This window comes from Artemia sp. Qi Xiang Cuo, chromosome 4 (assembly GCF_049724085.1).
Source record: "Artemia sp. Qi Xiang Cuo chromosome 4, ASM4972408v1, whole genome shotgun sequence".
In the NCBI taxonomy this organism is placed as follows: Eukaryota; Metazoa; Arthropoda; class Branchiopoda; order Anostraca; family Artemiidae; genus Artemia; species Artemia sp. Qi Xiang Cuo.
Window position 1 is genome coordinate 9,103,768 of NC_142797.1, and position 25,211 is coordinate 9,128,978.

Here is a 25,211-nt window from a genome sequence, read left to right on the forward strand (position 1 = left end):
TCTAAATGTTGTGAGTGGGCTCCTGACTCTTGTTCAAATGATTTTACGGTGTTATGCTTTTTGTCCATGCTGCCGGTGTGAACCAATCAGTGCTCGTAAAAATATAATTATCCCACAGCCAGCCATTGTCAAGAACTATAATCACGATATGGCTGGTGTTGCATTAATAGAAAATGCCCTTTTTGCTATAAACCTATTGTGAGAAGCAAAAGATGCTATAGGATGATTGGTCAGAATTTTCTCTGCATTCTTGGTGTAGCACCTTGGAAATTCTACTGCTACCTCAACAAAAACGATGACGGAGGGAAATTGTCACAGCTAACATATCTGAGAAAAGTTTTGGAGGGTCTTCTTGTCTGGTAAGCCGAGAGGGAGGGGGTCCTGAAGTGATATGTATTTTTGCAAAGAAGACTTCTGTCCACATCATTGAGCATACTCCAGAACAAGGCAAAGGCTCATTTCGTCGGAAGAACACACGTCTACATTGTCAAAACTGCGGGATGAAACTCTACTTTCAAACTTGGTTTGAGCATAGAACTCGGATACTTCTTGTTTTTTTATACTGTTATGGTTCGTTTACACATTGCGAAAATCCATGCGGATATCCGTCCGTTTCTGTTCGAACTATGGCTAAAATAACGCTGCAATAATTTTAAATTATTGCAACAACATGACGTATGTTCTTACCCTCTTCTGAAAGCTGTTGAGCAATAGAGAGCCAAATGGCACCGTTTTTTCTAGTTTTCTTATAGCCTGGGTGCGCAGGATCACAGAAGCTGGGTGTAGCCATGAACCAAAGTTATAAGATCGTGTAGTTTTTGATAATCCATACTCATGATTTTATTCATTTGAAAATCTTGCCAAAATTCCGTCCTGATTTGACCAAAACGTTGCGGAAAGCTATAGATTTTTTCTAGTACGAAAATGGACGGAATTTCCGCACAGATTGCTAAATCCGCATGAATTTGCGCAATGTGTAAACGAACCATTAGCTGCTTTTTCTAACGTTATAGCCGAAGTTGATAAGCAAAGATTAAACCAAGATCTGCCCATTGTTTCCCAATGGGAACACACCGTAACACCAATGGTGAGAGTGCAGATTTTTTTTTACACTTAAAGCTTCTAAATTGGACCCCAATAACTTATGGTTCGTTTACACATTGCGGAAATTCATGCGGATTGAGCAATCCGTGGGGAATTTCCGTCCGTTTTTGTGCTAGAAAAAATCTCTAGCTTTCCGCTTCCGCAACGTTTTGGTCAAATCAGGACGGAATCTTGGCAAGATTTTTAAATGAATAAAATCATGAGTATGGATTATCAAAAACTACACGATCTTAGGCCTATAACTTTGGTTCAAGGCTACACCCAGCTTCTATGATCCCGCGCACCCAGGGCTATAAGAAAACTTAGAAAAATGGTGGCATTTGGCTCTCTGTTGCTCAACAGCTTTCAGAAGAGGGTAAGAACATAGGTAATGCTGTTGCAGTAATTTGACATCTTTGCCTTAAAACGCAGCGTTATTTTAGCCATAGTTCGAAGAGAAACGGACGGATTTCCGCAATATGTAAACGAACCATTACCATGAAAAAAAACAGCATGGATTTCCAACTGGATCCAGGCTGGGACATTAATGGGTTAAGGGAGCCTATTTTAGTTTTGACACGATTTTTGAGGAAATGAAATCTCAGCTGGGGGAGGAGAAGAATAGGAGGTAGCTGCCCTCACACCCTAGATCAAATTACGGCCCTCTGTCTCTATAACCTTAATGTTTTGTGTCTTTTTTTATTCTGGAGAAAAAAGGAATGGTATTATTATAGGTTTATGTCTTTGTTTGGTAATTACGTATGATATTAGTATTTAAAAATTTTTAAATAAAACAAACGTGTGTTGAAATGAACTTGGACTGATAGACACAGAAACCATAAATTTATGAGGTAAATAAAGCATAGGCTTGCTTGAGATCAACCCATATTCAGACGCCAGACTAGGTTTTTCAGGAATTGAATAGTTTCTCAAGTAATGAAGAAAAAGAGCTTAGGTTATGAACAGAAAATAGCCTAGGGTTAGACCTCAGCCAGTGCCTAATCTTTGTCAAATATTTGGAATAAAAAAATACCTTTCCTATATAAAGACAGCAGGCTCCTTATCCTGGATATCATGTGTTTAGGGTTAGATAGTTGTGATTGACTGATCATTAGGACTACCAGTTGGGATTTGCTGACTACAATCTTGGGAAACATCTGGTTTTCAAACATTTGAATTTCCAGACAAAAACTACCTCTGGTAAAATTCTAGGTAAAATTCTACTTTAGCTAGTTTTGGCATTCTTGGAAAAGGGTTAGGTTAGGAAAATGAAACAGTAAATTTTTACCAAATCATATTATTGACTTATGAATAAAGTTACCACTTGATTGACTTATGAATAAATACCACTTGATGCCTTTTTTATGCTTGTTCCAAATATAATATTCATTTTTGTTGGAAATCAATTTTACCCCCACTCCTATATATACCAATTCAGGGTACATATTTGCAAATCAGAGGGGGTGGGGGGAATTTTTATTTCTGGTGTAAATGGGAGCTAAGTTTAAGCTTTACCCCCACCCCGCTAATGTGCAAATATATACCCTGAATGGATATATAGGGTAGTGGTAAAATTAATTTCCAATAAAAATGAGCATTATATATGGAAAGAGCATAAAAAAAGGCATCAAGTGGTATATTCATATTATTTGTAAGTCAATAATATGATTTGGTAAAAATTACTTTCAGGATGGGTCTACAGGCTAAAGTATGTCCTGGGAAGGTATCTTGAAGTAGCCTACCTACCTCCACTCCTTCTTCCTCTAAAGGGTCCTGAAATTTGCCTACATGAGAGCTGAGGAAATTTTGACAAAACAACATTTTACCTTAATTTTTAGTTATCAGTTTCTTTTTCTCTGGCTTTAGTTAGTTAATATGGTAAAGTTCTACCAAATCATATTATTGAGTTAGGAATAAAGTGAATACACCATTTGATGCCTTTTTTATGCTGATTACGAATATAATAATCACTTCTATCAAAAATGAATATCAGCCCTCCCCCTATATATGCCAATTCAGGGTTAGTTTAGGTTGGGTTAGGTATATATACGGGGGGGGGGGCTGAAATTCATTTCTGATAGAAATGATTATTATATTTGTAATCAGCATAAAAAAGGCATTGAATGGTGTATTCACTTTATTCCTAACTCAATAATATGATTTGGTAGAACTTTACCATTAATATCTTAGGATGCGTTTGAACAAAAGCAGATGCATATTGAAATTATATAAATTTTGAATTGTGATTGTAAAATTTTGAACCATGTCAATTATGTTGTTTAGACTGTACCATCAAACTGAAGGTGATGTACAGCAATTTTTGATAAATCAACATTTTGCCAACTACAATGTTTTGCCCTTATTGTCAAAATGAATGCTGTTTTCAAGAACAAGATGTGCATTCCACTGTCAAAAAACAAGAACCAAGCAACATGGACATAAGCTTATTAAAAAAAAGTGCAATTTTAGTCAAAGTCTCAATACAGGGACTTGGTGCAAAGATGCAAACTTATCTTATCAGCAAATAGCAAAGATTATTTTTTTTTGTGATTTCAATAGAGGATTGCATATTCAGCAATTCATGATTGATGAAATTGGCATTTATCAAGAACTGCCGTTGATTGACAAAGTTTTTGTCATGAAATATGCCTTGACTACATTGATAAATATGGTGGTAAATTGGGTGGTCCTGGAAAAATAGTTGAAATTGACAAAGCAAAGGTAGGGAAAAGAAAATACAATAGGGGACGTTACATTGAAGGACAATGGGTGTTTGGAGGAATTGAGAGGGCAACTGCAAATTTTTTATTATTCCTGTTCCCAACCAAACAGCAGACACACTACTTGAAACTATAAAAGAGTGGATTCATCCAGGATCCACTATAATACCTGATTAATGGAGCTCTTACAATAGATAAGGAATGCAATGTTTTCAGAACCTAACTTTCAATCATTCTTTAAATTTTGTAGAACCTGTGACTTGGGCCCACACACAAAATATTGAACATCTATGGCATTCAATGTGTGAAGCAATCTCCAAGTATGGGGGATTGGACAACCACATGGCTGGATATCTTGCCAAGTTTTATTGGCAAACTTTTTCCCAATAAAGGGGCCAGACTTCATCATTCATTGCTACAGGCGGCTGAGTTATGCAAACCTGATATTCATCAGCCAGATCAAAGTTTACCTGGCACCAGCCATTAATTAAATCAAATTTATCATCACAAGTGTCTTGATTTATGACATTATAATTTAATCATGTGATCATTATAAATTAGTCACCTGTATATTTCTGGCTGATTGTGAAAGCGCTAGATCATCCTAGAATCAAAAATGGTAATTTTTATATCCATTTCATTTCTTCTCAAATCTGTTTTTAGCAAACATGTAAATGGTGGTTTATTTTGTATTTTTCCCACACCATTTTCAATCATTAAAAAAAATATATATTATACACCCACCCCCCTAAAAAAACCAGACAGATGCAATATACAATTGCAAATATTGCAATATACACAGTTCTTCATATGTTGACGAAAAAGTATTGTCTTTATGAAATGAGTTTAAATCATTTTGAATTCAGTTTCCCAATTGCTATTTCTTACATCATTTGTAGTCAAGAATTTTATTTTCATGTTGAATAGAATTATAGAACACATTCACTACTATACAGCTTCGACCTTTAGTTGGATTTTGAAATTGATAGCTGACAGATTGTTTCTACAGCTGAATTGTGAGTTTGCAGACTTTATTTTTTCTTTTGCTGTTTTTAGATAATATTTTCTTAATGTTTAATACTCAATTGCTGAATGCCTGATAGAAAATACAATCTTCTTTATGAAAATTTTTTTACCCCCCCCCCTGCAAAAAAAACTTCTATTGAGGCAAAATTTAGCTATAGACTAGCTATGTACTAGGTTGGGGAATTAAAGATTGAAACGAAAGTTATCCCAAAAATATGATTCATAAATAAACTCTAAATTATTGCCTATAGGGGGGAGGATAGGGTGCTATCATTTTCAAATGATAATACCTGATTTTGTTTATTGAAAGCAGGGATGCCAAAAAGATTATTATTTTTTTCATTTAAAGTGGAGACAGAAGAAAATGATATCTAATTCCCTGGGAAACTGTTGAAATATTTTGATAGACCCAGGGCCCCCCATTGTTCATTGACTTGTTCATTGTCTTGGGTATTTTGTGATTTCTCATACTGGCCTAATTTGGCTTTTGTGTGTGCTCCCTTTTAATTATATTCTCTGGATCTTATTTAATGTCATGGAAAATCTATGACTCAGTTTTCCAGTAATTTGAGGTATATCTGAATAATTTCGACATTTTTGTTGTTGTCTTTGTACCCCTTTACTCATACCCTCAATTGTTGTTTCAAGGAACACTAAGTTGAACACTAACATTATTTTGCATGTTTGTTTGAATTATATAGTGACCTAGTTAATTATTAAGTAAATTGTTTTAGTAATGTAAAGCTGAGACAGTATCTTATTAAGGTGGTATTCAGAAGAGGGGGCGGGTAGGGAGGTATTACATTTAAATGACAACATCTCAAAATTTTTTATTGAAAGCAGGGACGCCAAAAAGTTTATTTTTTTTTTAATTTAAAGCAGAGACGGCATGCTATCAAAGTGGTATTTAGAGGGGGGGGTAGTGAGCTATCATATTTAAATGATAATACCTCGATTTTTTTTAAAGTACGGATGCCAATAAGTTAATTTTTTTTTATTTAAACCAGAGATGGTATCTTATCAAGATGGTATCCAGAGGGGGAGGGGGCATAGGGAGTTATTATATGTAAGTGATAGTACCTTGATTTTTTTTTTATTGAAAGCACAGATGCCAAAAAGTTGACAAAAACTAACAAGATTTTCTTGAGTTATACTTAATACAGCACTTTTATAGTTTTATTGTCCAAAGGGAAAGGGACATATGCATCCAACTCGTTTGTTTTCTTATTGATGAAACGAGTTTACTTTGAAAACGTTCATTCATAAGTACCAGCAGATTCACACTAAAACGAATTGGTGTGACGAAAGCGATATCCACATCCCCACTTAACGTTGCGCTCGAGTGACAATGGCGCCCTTGGTCCAGTGCCCAAGTTACGTTAAAAGGTCATGTCATAATAAAAGCTTTCAATTTGGGAGGTTCAAGGAGAAGTCTTTGACAATCTTATGACCTCGGGGTACTAGATGTTGCAACGTTCTTATGTATCTACAGTGGTTTAAAAAATTTGATCACGCCACAAATGATGACCAAAAATATGCACAAATATAACAAATGGAATATTTGTTATATTCCATATAACAAATGGAATGTATATGTGAATATTTGCAAACATTTGGAATATTATAACACCTTTTTCAAAGCTTTGAAGAAAAGCAAAAAAGGCTAAATATCCCTAACTATGCTTGAAAGCTATTTTAAAAAGAAACTGTTTGGAGATATCCATGGATATGACCACAGCAGAAGCTTTGAGCCTGGGTGGGGATCAAAGAGGAGTCTCTGATTATTTGGACCACAGGTGACTTCTTGTCGCATCTTTCTTAAATTTGGCAATTTTTGTGAGCATTTGGAAATCAAAGCTTAAACTCAATAACTGACACTAAGTGTCCTAACATTTTGCTTGGATTAAAAGTGACGAACTAGGAAGAAAATCTCAATATCTTCCTGGAGCTAATTCAGTCTGCATATTATTTCATTTAATTACATTTAAATGGATGAGCTACAGACTAGCAATAAACTCAATTCAGTTCATGAGGATCTTGACCAGGAATAATCAAACTTATAGAGGACCACATCACGGTGCTTCATCAAGGAGGTCGTCCCATAGCATTCCCTTTCTAAACTAAATCTATAACACTCAGAGAGATAGGAAAACCAGCTCTGACCCCCAGTACAGAGCACAGGAACCCAAGAGACAGACCACCAAACATGATACATACTATCCAATTGCTGAAATTGAAGTTGACTAAGCAGCTCCTCATATGGAAAAGATTCCACTCATCACAACACACAGCAGTCCTTCCTCCAGTCATCAAGCTGTATTCTATGCCACTAGCAGCCCAAAAACGCCCAAGAAAAATGTTTCAGCAGAAGGCTCATTGGCCAGAACACAATGCAGTAGGCTAATCATACCAACAAAGAAAACGAACCTCAAACACACAAAAAAAGAGAAAGTAGTGCACACAGTGTCTTGCAACTAATATTAAGAAGGGAGGATAAGTCAGTGAAAGTCGCAAAAATGGATTATGAACACAATCATGACAATTTTATTTATTTAAACAAGCTCAATCAAATTCTTCAGTTTATATTTTGAAGCAATTTGATGAAAAATAACTGCAAGAAAACTGTTTCTCGGTGTTTCATGGGATGATCACAGTTTGTCCGTAAAACGCAGGATGGAAACGAGCTTTATCTTTTGTTTCCCATTTTACCTTTTTTGAGGGTGATTTTAAAATCCATCTCCTGACAAAAAAAAGGATATAGGCTACCAAAATTAAGAAATACCTAAGGTGGTAAATCCCTGAAGAATGTTACCTTCCAGTCTTTTTTTGACATTTTGGGGTCATTTTCTGAGTTAGCTTTGACAAAAATTGATCAGCAAAATTCTACTATTTTCCTGATTTGGCTGTAGTAAATCTAATCTTTGAACTTTTAAAATTTGATGCTTTATTCAAAAATTGCTCGGAGACCTCAAAAACATAATACAGCACAAAAAAATAATCGTACTATAAATACTACCTACAACTGTAACTTTCTAAGGATTTTGCACCAAAAATCACCATGGTTCTAAAGATTGTTTAAGAAACACAGGTCTAAAGTCTAAAGATTAGCTTCACTTTATCACTTTTTCATCATGTGTAGCACTGTATCTTGCACTACATTGAAAGACCAAAAAGTAGCTCTTTCGTGCTACAATTTGTAGCACACCAAGTACACGTAAACGGACTATGCGCGCGTCGCGGCGCAAGCCTCGACAATAGTGCCCTATCAAAAGAAGAAGTAAAGGAATGCTAATGGAATATATTTCTTTGGCATTTATTTTATTAGTTTCAACCTATGCTGTTGAAGTAAAAGTTGGAAATTCAAAAGTAAAAGAGTTTGTTCCAACTAAAGAATGGCAAACTGTTCAACCAGGTAATATAGTCTAAGAGCATCCTGTCTGATTAACTCCCTTTTCCCCTTGAAAGGGATAGGATAATGCCTAGCAAGGCTAGCTGAATTAAAAAAAAAAGTAAACGCTCATGTAGCAAGTTAAAAGATAAATTTTGGGTAAATTTACAGTTGGTACTATAATTTAGCTAGGGTGAAAGTGAAAGCATCATTTGATGCCTTTCTTTATGCTCTTTCATAGTTCAATAATTGCTTCTGTTGCAAATTGCATCTTGAGCCCTTAAAGGGGCCCAAAAGGTATTTCATTTTTGTGACCACACCAAGAAGTTATCAACAGTAGTTAAGTTATTGAAAAGTTATTATAAACATATTACTAGTTTATAGGCCTAAATAAGTTGTTCAAGAGTAGGCTAGTATGTTCCAAGAATACTTATTTATAACAATACAAACCTCATTTATTGGGCAACACAAATACAAACTGTTTTTCTAATGTTTCATGTTTTTCATGCTGTTGACAAAAATAGCATTGAATTTTGAAATTCAAAACTTTGCTTTCAACAATTCAGGGTATATATTTGCACATTAGGGGGGGGCGGGGGGGTGAAGTTCATCGTAACATTGCTAGGATGTTACAATGATTAAGCTAGGGGTCAATATTTACCAAATCATATTATTGAGTTAGGAGTAAAGTGAATACACCATTCAATGCCTTTTTTTATGCTGATTACAAATATAACAATCATTTCTATTGGAAATGAATTTTAGCCCCCCCCTATATATGCTAATTCAGGGTATATATATCTACATTAGGGGGGTGGGGGTAAAGTTTAAACTTACCTCCCATTTACATCAGAAATAAAATTTTCCCCCTCCCTAATGTAGAAATATATACCCTGAATTGGCATATATAGGGGGGGGGCTAAAATTCATTTCTGATAGAAATGATTGTTAGCCTATATTTGTAATCAGCATAAAAAAGGCATCAAATGGTATATTCACCTTATTTGAAACTCAATAAAATAATCTGGTAAATATTGACAAAGCTAGGATGAAAGTGAATACATTATTTGATGCTTTTTTCAAGCCCTTTCATAATTCATATAAAATACCTTTGGGCCCCTTTAAGGGCTCAATATGCAATTTGCAACCAAAGCAATTATTGAATTATGAAAGAGCATAAGAAAAGGCATCAGTTGATGTATCTACTTTCATCCTAGCTAAATTATAGTGCCACTTGCAAGTTTACCAGATTTTCAACTTTCTTGCTGAAAATCTTGCCTGGAAATATCCTCAGAAGTTTCTCTCAAATTCTCTCCCATGAGTCTACCAACATCATAACTTCCTGGTAGGTAGGCTAGTTATCCTTCTAAAATTGCTTTAAGTTAACCCTAGATAATAATCAACTCCTTTGCAACCAACCACCCCCCCCTGATGGTCTCACATTTGGCTCAAAAAAATATACAGCCTGAAAAACAAAAAAACAACAATGAAATTCTTCCTGTAGAATGTGCCTATTAATGCGACCAGCATTATGTCCCAGGAAGGTATTTTGAAGCACCTACCTCCACTCATTCTTCCTCTAGAGGGTCCTCAAATTTGCCTACTTGACAGGTCCTATACCTATTGAAATTTGACAAAACAACATTTTACCTTAATTTTCAGTTATTGGTTTCTTTTTCTCTGGCTTTAGTTCTGAAAATATAATTCTTGTTATTTGAGTAGAATTTTAAGCCATATCAATGTTTTTTTTTAGAATTTAGGAAATGTATTTGCATATCCTTAAAACCTTATAAGTTAGGATTGAGTAAAGTTGTAAAACTGACAACAATTTTATTATACTTGATTTAAGCAGAAGATCTATTCTGCAAGGTTTCACTTTTATAACACACATATTTTTAAAGGTCAAGATCCTCTAGAGGGAGGAGTTGAGGTAGGTACTTCATAATACCTCCTCAGGGCATATTTTAGCTAGTAGGCCTATCCCTGAAAGCTTCAATTTCCTAACCTAACCCCTTTCCAGGATAGCCAAAATTAGCTAAAGTAGAATTTAACCAGTACTTTCCCATTATGTGGACACCTCTAAAAAGTCAAGTTTGGTTAATGCTAATGAAATAAAACAAAATAGGATGAATATATAATAATTTGTAAACACATTTAGGCTATATATTTACACATTAAGGGGGGGGGGATAAAGCATTGAATATATTAAATACATTTAATACATATATCAAGATTTCTTACTTTCTTACTGCAGTAAGAAATGGTATTCTACTATTAGCAAACCAAGTATTGACATGCAAACTGACTTTTTCTTTTTACAAACCAATTTATAACACCTCCAAAATCATCTGATATCCTTCCCATACAAGCTTAAAGTCATGGTTTGTCCATTCTCACACTCTTTAATCTTGGGCAATAACCCCTTATCCTGTAAAAAGTCAACTGCCTCTTTTTCTGTCTTTGGCTAATCCCAAATTGTAACTTTAACACTCATATTAGATCAATTGTAACACACAATTCCACTGTAACAACTGTTCTTTTTGGGATGGGTCTACAGACTAAAGTATATCCCAGGAAGGTATTTTCAAGTACCTAGCTCCCCTCCTTCTCCCTCCAAAGGACAGTGTCCTTTGATGGCCTTTAAAAAACTTTGTGTTATGAAAGTGAAACCTTGCTAGATGTTATCACTGAAATAAGCATCCAATGGATAATAAAAGCTGGAGAAACTTTTCATGATGCCTTATTTTGTGTGTACAACCACACATGGACTATAAAAATGTTCTGACCGATATGGAAAGAGGCTATTATAATTCCAAAGAGGAAACAAGGTAAATCTCCAGATCTAATCAATTCCTACAGTCCAATCTCATACTACCAATGCTTGAAAAACTTTTTGAAAAGATGCTGCATAGGAGGTTAGAGTGGTTTGTGGAAATTAATAGAATTCTATCTAATTCCCAGGCTGGCTTTTGTAAGGGGTAAAATGCCATAGATAATATAATCCAACTTGAAGATACTGTAAGAAATGCCATAAATAGTGGTGAGGTTGTAGTAGCAGTATTAGTTGACTTTGAATCAGCTTTTGACCATGTTTGTAAGAATCTCATTTGTCAAATTCTAAAAGGAATGGATTTTCCTCATAAAGTTGTTAAGATCCTCTTCAGTTATATATCAGATAGAAGCTATAAAGTTTGGATGCAAAATGAGCTATCCAGTATTTCAGCATTGCATGTTGGGCTTCCACAGGGGTCCACACTCAATCCCCTTCTTATCTTATTAGTTTTAAGCAATCTTTAGTTTACCAGTGATTTAATATCCAAGCTTGAATCTGCAGATGACTTGGTTCTATGGTCAGCAGGTAGAGGTATAAATAATATTGCCAGTAAATTAATTTAGCATTAAAGGATTTAGCAGCCTTTTCTGCTACATTTTCTCTGCCTATCTCCAAGTCTAAGACAAATGCAATCATGTTCCACAACAAGAAGTCCATCATGCCACCCAATTTATTCTTCAACAATGTGGAAATTGATTTCATTGTAACACCTCAATTTTTAGGAGTATGCCTGGATCCAAAACTGACTTGGCAAAATCAAATCCACTGTGTCAAAAATTCTTGTGTGCAAAGATTACTCATCCTTAAGTAACTGGCACTGTCAACATGGATCAATTCCCAATTGTTCTAAGATTAAGTACGGTATGTCATTAAATCATTGGAGAATGTAGTAAAACTAATCTTGGCAAATTAGAAACAATCCAAAATATGGCAAGAAAAATTGCACTAGGGCTTCATGCTCAATGCTCATCTAACAAAGTGAAACACCTAACTGGCTTGCTCTCTATTTTAAAAAAGATGGAATGTGCTGATCATTACTAATTAAAGCAAGATACAAGCAACAGGACACAGGTGTGATATTTTTAAGTTCACTTTTACCAATGATTGTATCTTGCATAGTCTGACATCTATGAGGTTATGGAAAACATTTAACAAGCTTGTCCTGTCTTTGAAGCTTGACTCGCCCTTTTTCAGTCATTTTCGTGTCCCTCCAGGATGGCAAATGTAACCTCCAAGTATTTCATTAGAATTAATTCCCTTGCAAAGGTCAAATTATCTGCCAATCCAAATTCAGGAACTTTTTTATGAGAAAATAACCACTTTGCATCCAGACTCTCTCCAAATTTATACTGATGGCTCAGTAAAAGGCACTAAATGTGGCTCTGTATCTGTTATCCCAAGTTATTCATTGAATATTAAAACCAGACTTCCTGATAATGCCTCCATCCTCACTGCAGAGCTATTGGCCATAAAAGAGGCTTTGAAGGTTGTCAATATCAATCCACTGGCTTCCAAAAGACCAGTATTGCTCTCAGACTTTAAAGGCGCCCTTCAGCTCATTGATAATATCCAATGGAGTGCCGTGGACACAGACCTGGATCAAATATAATGATTTAGCAGAACAGCAGCTCCTTGTATAATCCAATCAATCCCAATTTGAAAGACCTTCAGAGACATACTCAGAAGAAGAGTTCCTTCAAAAACAAAAATGCCCCCTCCATCCTTATTTCTGTTGAGGGCAGATAATATTCTTTACTATAAAATTAAGAGCAACTCTTTGATCCTGAGAAATGAGGAGTTTACTTGGCATAAACAAGCCGATTCTTACTGCAGATTTTGCAGCTCTATTGCAGAATCCCTGAACCACATGATTTTTGAATGCCAATTCATCTAGCAAGAAGTGAACAATATCAGTACAATCTTCAGTGTGGCAAAACCGCAGCCTGGCATCAACGTGTTGCTGCTCTCTAGCCTACCAGCTAATGCTGAAAGACAACTATACAGAAGTATATTAAACTTCCTGTAACACAATAATTTCTGCAAGTAGATTAGAAAAACTGTCGTGAACCCACAAGGAGACTGTTGTGGACACCAGAAGGCTTGGCATTTCAAGAAGAAGTAATCAACTAGGTAAAAATTTTTAAACAAATGAGTTTAATAGTAATAAATTGTGGTGCAAATGCAACTAATTTATGACCTCCAGTCAACCAAAGTTAAACATACTACCCTATTCTTTGGTTAGCAGTGGATGAGTTCTAGGTACGTGAGCACTTACTGCAAGATAAAATCATATGCAGTAAAAAGTCACATATAAACATGTGTATACCTCTTTTGACTTGCAGGTCTAATCTTGCTGATTACTAAGATTGCACAGAGCATGCATAAAGGTACTAATAGAGCATAGAAGTAACAGCCTACACACTTTTAAGAAGTTTAAGTGCCACTCTTGGTCAATTGGCAAGGAATTGTATCAAAGACATGCTTTTGGCCATCTGTTCAGTCTTTGGCCTCTAGACCTCTCAAATTCAAGAAACTTCAAAATAGCAGAAACAAAAATCCATTTTTGAGCTCTTTGCAATTGATCAGATAGAAGTTGGAAACTTTAAAAGGCAGCTAGCTGTGACGAAAAAACACAAAATAAACACAAAAGATACTCAAAATTAAGTGATTAGTGAATACCCAATACTTCAGTTCCTTGACTTTTCATCATTGCAAACAGCTTTGTTCTGTTTCTTTGACAATGTCTCTTTTCTGTATGTTCAGGGGCTGTTTCAGTAGGATGAATGTTGACACCCTAAAAAAAATGGAGGGGGTTGCTGAAGAAAGAGCTGGGCAAAGGAAAAATGGCAATTCTGTTGTTCTGGAACTCAGTGTCTATCCTCAAGCATGCTGTTAGGCTGTGAAGTATAATATATACCATTTTGGTTGAAAATGAGTTATGTATGTGTCATTGGTAAAATAAGCACAAGGAATCGAATGGTGCAGTCAGAATGGCCCTATCTTGTACCATTATGAAGATAAAAAGAGATATAAGCCTTTAAGTGGCGTATGTCCCTTTTTGATCAGGTCTTGTTGCAATTCAATATGACAGAAGAGGATTTTCTTCTAAATAAATAACGATTTTATTTTCAAATGCCATAAAAACGGTCATTCCAATCAGCGGCAGATTTGTCATAATAAGATACTAAACATATAAAACATATGAAAATCACAGCCATAGCCATCATGCAAAGATATACATTGATTCGAAATATCACAGATTCAAACTGAACTGGGTCAAGCAAATAAAAAGAATAATGAACTAAAGAACATAAATATATACAATTATTGACGAGTGGGTTCAGAATTAAAAATCTTGACGAACAAGGGAATAAAACTACTTGCATACCGCATATGCCGTGCTGGTACCGGGCGACATTTTGGTACCAGTTGAGCTACATTTCGCGGGAGCCTTTGGCGCTAAGAGAGATGCTCAGGGGGGAGGATTTCACAAAGCCTCGGATTTTCCAAAATACCAACAGCAAATTTAAAACAAAATTCATCACGGCATGTTGATAGAGTTTTAAGTAAAAATTGCTTCAAAAGGGAGCAATAAGGGACTTTGGGAGATTTTGACACTACCAGAAGAGCTTGGTACTGGATCCTTTCCAGGCAGTCCTTCTGGTCCGAAGTCAGGCCATAATGCAAAACAGGACAAGTATATTCTACCAATGGTCTGACAAATGTAAGAAAAATATGCAATAGGTAGAGGGTTGGAACACCATGACAAGCAAGGAGTTTTAAAGAAAGGATACACAGGTTTGCCCGCTTGATCATCTCGTGTGTCCCGCTTCAGCTCACATGTGAGATATATTCCCAAGAGTTTGATATCCATGATGATTGAAACATTCTGTAAAGCAAGAGATGAACTGTCCCTCAGAAAACAGAAAGTTAATATTAGCGACTTTTCACAGTTGACGATCGTTTTGCCCTCCTCAGCTTGGCGTGATAAACTGGCCATTCTTCTGTCTGCCTCACTTGAAACACTTTCACCCAGCTCCAGTGCGGATAGATCGTCAACGAATTTAAATCGATCCGACTCATCATTTGCCGAGTCATTTACCATAACCAAAAAAAAGTAGAGGGTCTAACATTGGTCCATGAGGAATTCCACAGTAGATTGGCTGGTGATCAGAATAGGCGGAGTTATACTTAGTTTTTTTACTTCTATCTGAAAGAAAATTTGAAATTATTCCCACCAAATTTGCATCAACGTTAAAATTTGTCAATAGTTTGTGGATAAGGGTTCTATGGCAGATCAGGTCAAATACTTTCTTTAGGTCAATCATGATGAGGTTAACCCAGCGTTCTGGTTCATCTAGATGCTTTAAAATCTTATCAAGCAAACTAACTAAGTAATGGCTTGTTGAACTCTTGGGAATATTGCTGAATTGCCGAGGGTCAATTTTATGCAGAATAAAAGTTTTCAGCCACCCAGCGATGAAACTTTTATAAATCTTGCTAAAAATCGATCTCATTGTAATAGGCTGCACACCAGTAAAATCACATGGGGCTCCTTTTTTGGGGATAGGGGTTTCGAATCCCCTTTTTCAATTTTGCAGATACTGGCCCATGGGTGCCCATAAGCTGAATTCCAGGGGTGGGGGCAAGCCTCGTCTAATTGGCACTTTTAATGCTATATAATATAAATCTCAGAACAAAAATATAAAAATAAGTCAGCATCATTCAGCAAGGGGGGCGGGAGCCCCTCCTGCCCCCCCCCCCCCATATTGGCGCTCATGTACTGGCCTGACATTGTAATCTTGTTGGATATTAAAGTTAACAGAGCACTCAAAATTCAGGAAAAGCCTTAATGAAGTCAACAGGAATATTGAGTGGTGTAATACTGGTCATCTTCAGTCTCATCAAGTTGAGGCGAACTTGAGATTCTGTGATGATTGGGAAATCCATAAGATCTGGAGGTGCATGCGGAAAATCCTCCGAGTTTAGTTGTGGAAGTGACTGAACAATCACTGCCAGGTGAGTGTTTAGACGATCAACAATTTCTTTGTTTGGCTCATCATAGCCAAAATCCAGTCCAGTCTGCGTTTTACCTGTCATTTGCTTTATCCTTTTGTACCACTGTCCAGGCTTAGAATTCAAAAAATGAGATACTTCCTTTTGGTAGTACAACGCTGCTGCCTGGCGGGTCATTCCTCGGATTTTATTCTTCAGGGTAGTAGCTTCTTTATGATTTTTGTTCCTGAAAAGTTGTCTCATTTTCCTGCTTAGTGCTTTGATTTCTTTTGTTACGTATGGACGATGTGCTGAAAAACGTTTGTTAACTTTTTCAGGAAAATAGGAATGGTATTTGCCAAGAAGTTTTTCTTGAAAAGTAGTGGCTATTTAATCAGCATTAGCTGTAGAAATTATATCATCCTATTTTTCAGTTGTGAGCCAATTACCGAAACCAAACAATCCGGTGTTTGTGATTGGTCGACTTGTAGTTGATTCTGTAGTGTAGGTGACCCGGACTTTGCTTATGGGGTGTAGCTCAAGGGTGAAGTGGTAGCTTCCTCCTATTGGGGGACCTGGGAAGGGTTTCGTATAGATTTGAGACATGTTAGTTGCTATGCGGTCCAGAGCCGTATCACGTTTTGTTGTTGGGCAATCAACTAACTGTTTTAGACCTAATCCTGCTTCCAAATACTCAAGTCGTAGTTCGTTAGCGTCACCAAGCAGGAACATATCACCCGTGGGGTATTTATCCTGTACGTAGTCAGTGCTTGATTGAAGTTTTTCTGGAAAGCTTTGTGAGAACTGACATCTTGTCCTGGCGAATCATAAAAAACACAAACAGCTATACCATTATAATTTGAGGGCAGGCGTTTGGGCTTTGCAAATACCCAAAGAATCTCATCATAATCACCAAGCACGGGTACCTCTATCTGAAAAGCAGGAATTTTCTTATTAATACAAATTGCAAGACCTCCTCTTTTTTTCCAAGCCAGTGGTCATCAGGGCGTAACTTTATCATTTTATTATAACATGATAAACTGAGTAGATCTTAGATCTACTCAGACTGAGTAGATCTTCAATCTACTCGACTGAGTAGATCTTCAATTACTTGAGCTAAATTCTCTAGCCAAATAATCTTATACGTATCTAAACTTTCTGCATTACTATACAAAAAACTAGGCAGAGCAAAAATGTCAGAAGAGTGTTTATTTACCTTTGTTTTCACCTTAGTCCTTGGTCAGACAGTTTCCTGGTGTTCTAACGATTCTGCAAGATCAATTTATCCTAATGGCGAAAACCTGTTACTAAGTGGGACGGCGTGGCTTATAGTCGAAACACGGGAGGCTGATCTTTTAGGAAGGATAGATCTAGGGATTGGGGGTGGGTAGGTGGGGAGGGAGGAAGGGGGAGAGCTCCAAGAAGAACCAGAGAGATATGTGAGTCCGTCTGACCCGTGGTGACCGCGAAGAAGGGATCCAGTAACGCGATGTCAGTGTTGAAAAAGGTTGTCGTGGGCGCGATTGGAGGGAGGGTAACCGAGAAGGCGGGTTTCTTTGGCTCAGATGTTGGCCCCCTCGTCTCAACAAGTATTTTGACACCGGCTCGGGTCTAGGATTATTGCTTGAAGCATTGCTTCCATAAACAATCTGGCTATGGCTTGGCATACTATAATCGAATACTGGATCACGGTTAAAACGAGGCAAACGGTCAAAATACTTAAAAGGCACTGAACGATTAATGCGACATTTTAAATTACTAACACTATGGGCAAAACTGCACAACTTATTGACACAAGCCATCATAGGGCAAAGATCGACATGATCGAAATTGCAATTTGTTGCTTTGCACTTTTCAGTCTGTATTTTCGGCATATATGTAGAAATTTACAGTTCTCTTTTTTGATGCAGGAATCTCCTTCGAAATACTTGCACACTTTATTTACACGGGAATTTTCTCGTTGATTTGTTTGTTTTCTTCTTATAACATAAGCTATAGAGCTATAACATGGGGACCTGGCATTTGTCTCCTTTTTGCTCAAGAAAAAAAGAGACATATGCCATAAAATGGAATAATCTTGAATTCGCTTGGAACACTTGAATTTAATATATACCACTGAAACAGCATAAAAAGTGGGTTTAGAGTATGTCCCCTTTATCCCCATTAGCTTCCTAAAAATTGTGAACTTTTAAATGACCAGTAATTCATAGTCAGGAAATGCTTATGATTCATAGACAAAATGGAAATTGCTTATGTGTCTGTTCTTTAGGAAAATTCTATGATTTTTTTTCTAGAACATGCAAAATGCACTAAATACTGTTTTTGCTGTTTGGTGTATTTACAATTTATTTTGCCAAAATTAATATTAAAAAATTTGTTGCAATTTATCATTTTTATTTAGAATTTAATAATTAGCTTTTGGTTTTACTTGGTGTTGATGAGTTTTCTCTGAAAGATCAAATTAATTTCCCCAGAGTTTTTATGAAATACTAGTATCAGTATCAGTGACGCTAGGATCTTAGTATCAGTGACGCTAATTTACGAAAAAGTGGGTGGGGACAGGATTTTTTTTCAAAACCTAGGGGGGGGGGGCAAATTTTTTCAGTGAAAACACCAAAAAAGGGTATTTTTAAAAGTAACAAAAATGAAATTTTTCAATATCTAGTCATATTAATTTCATTATTGGTTGTATTATCAACTGCTTGACATTTCTTCATGTCTACATGTGTTACTTTGAAGTAGCACTTCCTACTTCGGATTATCGTTTTTGTTGTTTTATTGTAGCTGTTTGCTTTCATTTTTGTTAAAAATTGTCATGCAAATATTAGTTTAAAGCTAATTTATTGAAATAGCTATTGTACTCTATATTGATTTTTTCTTCTCTTGAATTTTGAATTGTTTTTTTTTTTTTTTTTTTTGATGGTCTGTGGTTCTGTGAAGAATTTACGGATTAATTTTTTTCAAGGTCAGCAAATCCAAAAAGGAAAACATGTACGAATGAATCTAGAAAAGGGGACGGTTGAAGCCAAGCAAATTGATGATACAAAATCTGATAGTTCAGCTGTCCTTGTACTTGATCAAGCGAATGAAGATAAGCCAGTGTTAGATAAGGAAGAACTTAAACAAATCCTAGCAGCATTAAAGAATGATGACAGACCTGTAAGCAACTTACATTATTGGCATCTATTTGGATCAAGACCTTATCTAGGGGAGGTTTGTACGCCCCCCCCCCGAAAATTTTTGTCCGATTTGTAAAAACGTAAAAATAATCCATATAAAAAAACTTATGATGTTTTTTAAAGCTCTATTAAAAGGGGAGCTTCTATTAAAACTTAATCATACCCTGTCTTTTGCATTCCTTTTTATGTCTGCCATTTATTTTTCAACATTTTGGGGAAATTGGTGAAGTAGCTTCTTTTCTACAAATGCAAAGACAAACACATCAATACAGGCATTCCTCTTTTTTAAAGTATCTTTTTTTTTATAAATGTAACTTTTTTTTTAGCAATTCCATGACCTTCAAAGATTGAAAGGAAATATATTTCCCTTAATTCTCCCTAGATCCCCTCTCTCTGTCTCTTTTTTTATTATAAAGAGTAAATAGTTTGTAAGTATGATTTGTATCCCAAGTGAAATTATTGGGACGCAATAATTATTAAAACTTTCCCATAAAATACACCCCCCCTCCCCTCCCTGCAAAACACCCTGTAATGGTGATGTGATCTGAGAATTACATAGTAATTAGTTGTTTTTGGCAATTTAATTGCAAAACGAAAGTTTTTCTTTTGTTAATTTAAATGATTAAAAACAATTAAATTTCGCCCCCTCGAAAGCCTATTATCAGTGAGCTTATCTCAAACAGTTTATTAGTAAAATGAAAATATAGAAGTGTATAACAATGGAGTAATATTTTTGTCAAGACAAACAAGTAAATAAAGTAAGGAAGTGTAATAAATTCTTATATCACATCTGGAAATCATTATAAACAGAAAAAAAACTAGAAGGAGCAACTATAAAATGGAAAATTCTGATTAGATAAAAGTAAAATCTAATTATGTTTTGCAGTTCCTTGCTGAAAATACGAAACACTGATTTTGATAATGCAACCCTGCAAGGCAGTATACAGGGGAGGGGGTACCGGGTTTGGACCCCTCCACCCCGAAATTTTGTTTGACTCGTAAAAACGTAACAAAATGTATATATACCTAAGTTTGATGCGTTTTTGAATTCATTTTGTATGTCTATCAATTCCTGTTGTCTGTTTATCAATAGACAAAGGCATGTAATTATGTTTTTGTATTTCTCTTTAATGCAAAATCGTTGGTTTGCTTAATTTTTGGTTTCCTTTCAGTTGTCTTATTGATAATTTTTTTTGTTTGGGTTACAGGGTCGCCCCATTTTCCAAATTGGTGTGCACCTTTTTTTTTTTTATAGAGCTGCAAATTTATTAATGCTAATAACTTTTGAATCCATAAATTATAATTTACAAGTTTTTCATATTTAGGATCGATATAAATAACGAATTCCTTTGATGTACATATTTTAACCAAAAATCAGTTTTTTAGAGAGTTGTTTCGTTTGACAATAGTAGTTTTTTTGGTTACAGCTTTTGACCATGTTAACTGTGTGCTCTCTATGGGCTATCCTAAATGTGAAAGGGGAGGGGGCTAGTGCCAGCCCCTCAACACATGCTTTTACTTTGTTGTTAATTTCATGCATAAGAATGCTTTCGGACTGTTTAATCGTTCATAAAATAGCGCACCTCTTAAAGGGAGGATGATTCTGAAAAAAGGTCATATTAAAGTCTTCGTTTCTGCTTTTTTCCTGGGAGGTTTTGGTATAAATATTGTTTACGAGATTTTTCTCCATCATTCCCTCCTCCTTTCGAGGAAAGCAAATGATTGTAATAAGAATGAAGGAGGCTAAGGGGCAAATCTACCACTACTCCATATTTCTCTTTGGGACCTATTCCTGAAAGTTAAAAATATTTGGGCCGAAACTACATTCTTTGGAGCTTCAGGTACCCCGCTCCACCCACATAAACATCCACAGACATCACCCCTAATAGATGGTGCTCAACTACAACTACCACTACTACTAACTCACTGCAGCACCAAGCCGTCTTAGACTAACACAGTTACGCACGCTTGTCCTCCTTTCCAATCTGTTCAAATCCTTCCTCTTTATACCCTCCCAAGAAGTTCCAATTTCCCTTAAGTTTCTTCTTATGGCCTCCTTCTGGTCAACGTGGGGATGACCTGCTTTTCGTTTGGCCCCTAGATGGTCGGCCGACAAGGACTATCTTTCATTCTTCATCTGTAAAACGTGTCCTAGCCATCTCATGTTTTCTCTCGTTACAGTGTTCGAAATCAGGATGGAACTGCATTTTTTGTATAGCTTGCTGTTTGAAATACGTCCAGTCAGACGGGTACCCAAAATAATCTTTATACAATTCCACTGCAAAGCATCTGACATTTCCTCCTCCATCTTTTGGAGTGCCTACGTTTCAGAACCATACTCTTGACCTGTCATCAATGTAGCTTCCAATATTCGAATCTTGGTTCTCAGACTTATCTTCCTATTCTTCCAAGCTTTTTTCAACGTGAAAAGATACCTTGGGTCTTGGCTTTTCTACTTTTGACATCTTCACTGCATTACTCAGAGAGGCGGTTTTAGGGAGGGGTGGCAGAGGGGGCACTTGCCGCGGGCACAGAAATTCTAGGGGCGCAAAATTTCAAGTAAATAACCAAACATTAAAATTATTTTTCAATTTTTGAAATTTGTTTTTTATTAAAATAAAGTAGAGGGTGCAGTTGGCAGTAAGTATATGCAAATTGAGTTTGTAATTTTCATTTTTCCCATATCTTTTTCCATATAAAGTAAGAAAACCCGGATTTAAATAAATGAAAAACTTTGTTAATAAATAAAAATTTGTTATAAAGTGAAAGTTTTTTATAAATTTGAAAGTTTTAATTAAATAATTTAGTTAAATACGCAGAATGGTCACCGCTCCTAATCTCAAACACAACCATACCCCTCATTTACCAAATAACTAAAACTATTACCTTCCCATTCCTTACCCTCAGGGGAACTGAATAATGAAACTCGAAATAACATAAACAGAGTCAAAGTAAAACCTAAAATACTCAAAATTTTAATTTTCTAAATTCTACAAGTTCTAAAATTTTACGAATTTATATGAAATTCTGCGAGTGCTGAAATTAATGTTGAATGGGTATAAGCTGTTTTTTGTTCGTTGGTTATTTTTTGTAGCAATGGCCGTTGTGGCTTTAGACCATTAGATTTATCTATCTATCATGTATGCGAGATTTTGTGTAATCATGTATGGTTTAATGGTATTATGTGCTTTATTATTTTTTCGTTTTGCTTTGTAATTTTGCATTGTTATTGTTATGTACTATATTTTGCTATGAATGATATAATCATATACTATTATTTTGTGTGATTTTCCATTTTTTTTGCCATGGCCCAAAGCGGCTTTTATTGCAATAAATACCTATCTATCTATCTATGAAACTGAACAAAAAAAAAAACATTAAGTAAATAATGAAACTCGAAATAGTATAAACAGAGTCAAAGTAAAACCTTAAATATTTAAAATTCCAATCTTCTAAATTCTACAAATTCTAAAATTCCATGAATTTATATGGATATGAACAAAAAAAAAACATTAAGTAAATAATGAAACTCGAAATAACATTAACTGAGTCAAATTAAAGCATAAAATATTTAAAATTCTAACCTTCTAATCCTAAATTCTACAAATTCTAAAATTCTGCAAATTTATATGGACATGAACAAAAAAAACATTAAGTAAATAATGAAACTCGAAACAGCATAAACAAAGTCAAACTAAAACCTAAAATATTTAAAATTCTTTTCTTAATGAAAGAAAAAACTTCAAAATCAACAACGAATAAAAGGAATACTAACCTAAAACCAATGTACATATACAATTATTAACGAGGCATTGGAAACCTTGATGAACAAGGGAACGAAACTATTTGCGTAACGGATATATCGTGCTGCATATTTTTGTATCATGGACATCTAATACGTGATAAGAGTCTTAATCTAACATTGGAATTGTCATTTCAGATATTTACTTATCCTCTTTTGGTAGGTGTGGCAATTTGTATTTATGCGTTTTAGTTTCTTTCTAACCTTGAAACTTTTAATTTATTGCTGGTCTTTTTTCTAGGAATCCGAATCTAATCCGGAACCTTTAGCAGGACAGAGATCATATGAGGAGATAAAAAAAGAATTTGATACATTGGATTTTGGAGTAAAAACAGAAGCAGAAATAATAACAGAATTATATAAAGACTATATGCAAACAAAGGATGATAAAAGAAAAGTCCAAATTCTAGTAGATTTGGAATACTACGTCCATCAGATTGATAACGGACTGGACTTCCTTAAAATGGGTGGACTGAGAAATATTATCATTCCTGGACTTAATTCATCATTTGAGGAGATTCGTTTAAACAGTGCCTATGTTTTTGGTAGCTGCGTGCAAAATAATATTAAAGCTCAAATAATGGCATATGAAACAAACATTATTGAAATATTAGTCAGATTGATTGCAACTGACACAGTTGAGGTGAAAAACAAATGTCTCTACGGACTATCAGCTTTGTGTCTGCAGTTCCCAATTGCCCAAGTGAAGTTAATTGAATCAGGGGCTTTATCAGAGTTTGCTCTCATCGTCAGCCATAGAGATCCGAACTTGTCAAAGCTACAGAAGAAAATAATCGTATTCCTTTACGACCTTGTTTTGGAGCCCGAACTGACTAAACAAAACTTACAATATTACCAAAATCGGAGTGAAACAGACAATGTAGAGATGTATTCAGAGAAACTGAGGCAGTACAATGTTTCAAAAATTAAAGGTCAACTTCTAGCAAATAATTGGTGTGCCATTGCAAATACTTATTTAAAAAGAGTATATGAAGAATCAATAACTACCGGTGAATGTGACCATGATCTAGTGGAAAAGACTTTGTATTTTGTCAGCTTATTCAGTCAGAATTGTAGAGATCATTTTAGTAATTCAAAAACTGTAATTGAACAGTTTCGACGTATCTATGATTCGTTGGCAAATGATGATGATTCTGGTTATTTTAAGAAATTAGCCTCTCTTTGCTCTGTTATAATGTCTCAAATACGAATGAGGGATGAGCTTTAAGCTTTGTTTCAATAAACAGTATTTTTGCTAACATCATTTGGCAAACAGAACAGTATGAGTAGCAGGTACTTACGCAGACTTTAATTGGGAGAATGTGGCCATTAAACGTCGAGACTTTTCTATTAAATACATAATTATTACCCAATTTTGTTTGGCTGTTTTGTTGAGCTTACCTTTTTTTGAAATCTTTGTATGAAAATTTTGAAGATACAATTTTTTTGCTGTTTTAATGAATTTAAGCCTTTTTCTATAATTGTTTATACTTTCTTATAGTTTTTCCATAAATTTCATTTCATAAATTTTCAATTAATTTGCTGTTCTGGTGATTTCACTGTCCCCCAAAATACATTCCTACATGGATGCTTTATTAGTTGGTCGTATTGTTTTTGTTTATGTATATGGTTATCTTGAAATGTTAATACTCTCTACTCTAGTGTTAAATGCTAACTGCAATAAAGAAAAATCCAGTATCAGAGGCAACACTCTAGCGTTGTCAATAGTAAAAAAGCCGTAAGGGTTTAATGTATTCTTTTTTCTTCTTTTTTTCCAGAGTAACTTCGTATGGAAAATGTGGTTGCACAAACTTCGTATGGTTCATTTGATTGGAAATTAAAGTTCTGGTAACCTTTCTAAGAGTCAAAAGTGATTGGAGGGCAATTAACCCCATCCCAGGTCGTTTCTATCCAATGACATTCGATCAAGGTTTTGAGATTGCCATTTCGTTCAAAATAGTCCTAAGGTCAAATGACTATGCCTCCAGGGTTGACATATCCCCCCAAAGCCCCTAAGCAAGGGCTCTAAGTTATACAAGTGGCTCATTGTTAAGATATAAGGTTTTTATTGGAGATGAAAAAAGTATCAGGCTATTAGTTAAGTGCTACTAGTTCAGTCGGTTGATCGTTGTCCTAGTAATGTGAATAATCTGCTGGTTCAATTCTCAGATCACTTAATTTCTTC

At 35.3% G+C, this 25,211-nt stretch overlaps 1 protein-coding gene across 5 annotated transcripts; it reads left to right on the forward strand.

Annotated features, from left to right (window-relative positions):
* Positions 1-1,310: 1,310 nt before the first annotated feature.
* On the forward strand, positions 1,311-24,484 carry Sil1 (Sil1 nucleotide exchange factor). Of its 5 annotated transcripts, none has more exons than XM_089087405.1 (3): positions 1,311-1,459; positions 19,011-19,204; positions 23,268-24,484. In XM_089087405.1, the coding sequence occupies exons 2-3, from the start codon at positions 19,043-19,045 to the stop codon at positions 24,252-24,254; spliced, it is 1,149 nt and encodes a 382-aa protein (XP_088943531.1). In that variant the 5' UTR covers positions 1,311-1,459; positions 19,011-19,042; the 3' UTR covers positions 24,255-24,484. The 5 variants fall into 5 exon arrangements, with proteins under 5 accessions (XP_088943531.1, XP_088943530.1, XP_088943532.1 ...); XM_089087404.1 differs by having other exon boundaries at positions 1,315-1,471; XM_089087406.1 differs by lacking the exon at positions 1,311-1,459 and adding an exon at positions 1,587-1,711.
* Positions 24,485-25,211: the final 727 nt, after the last annotated feature.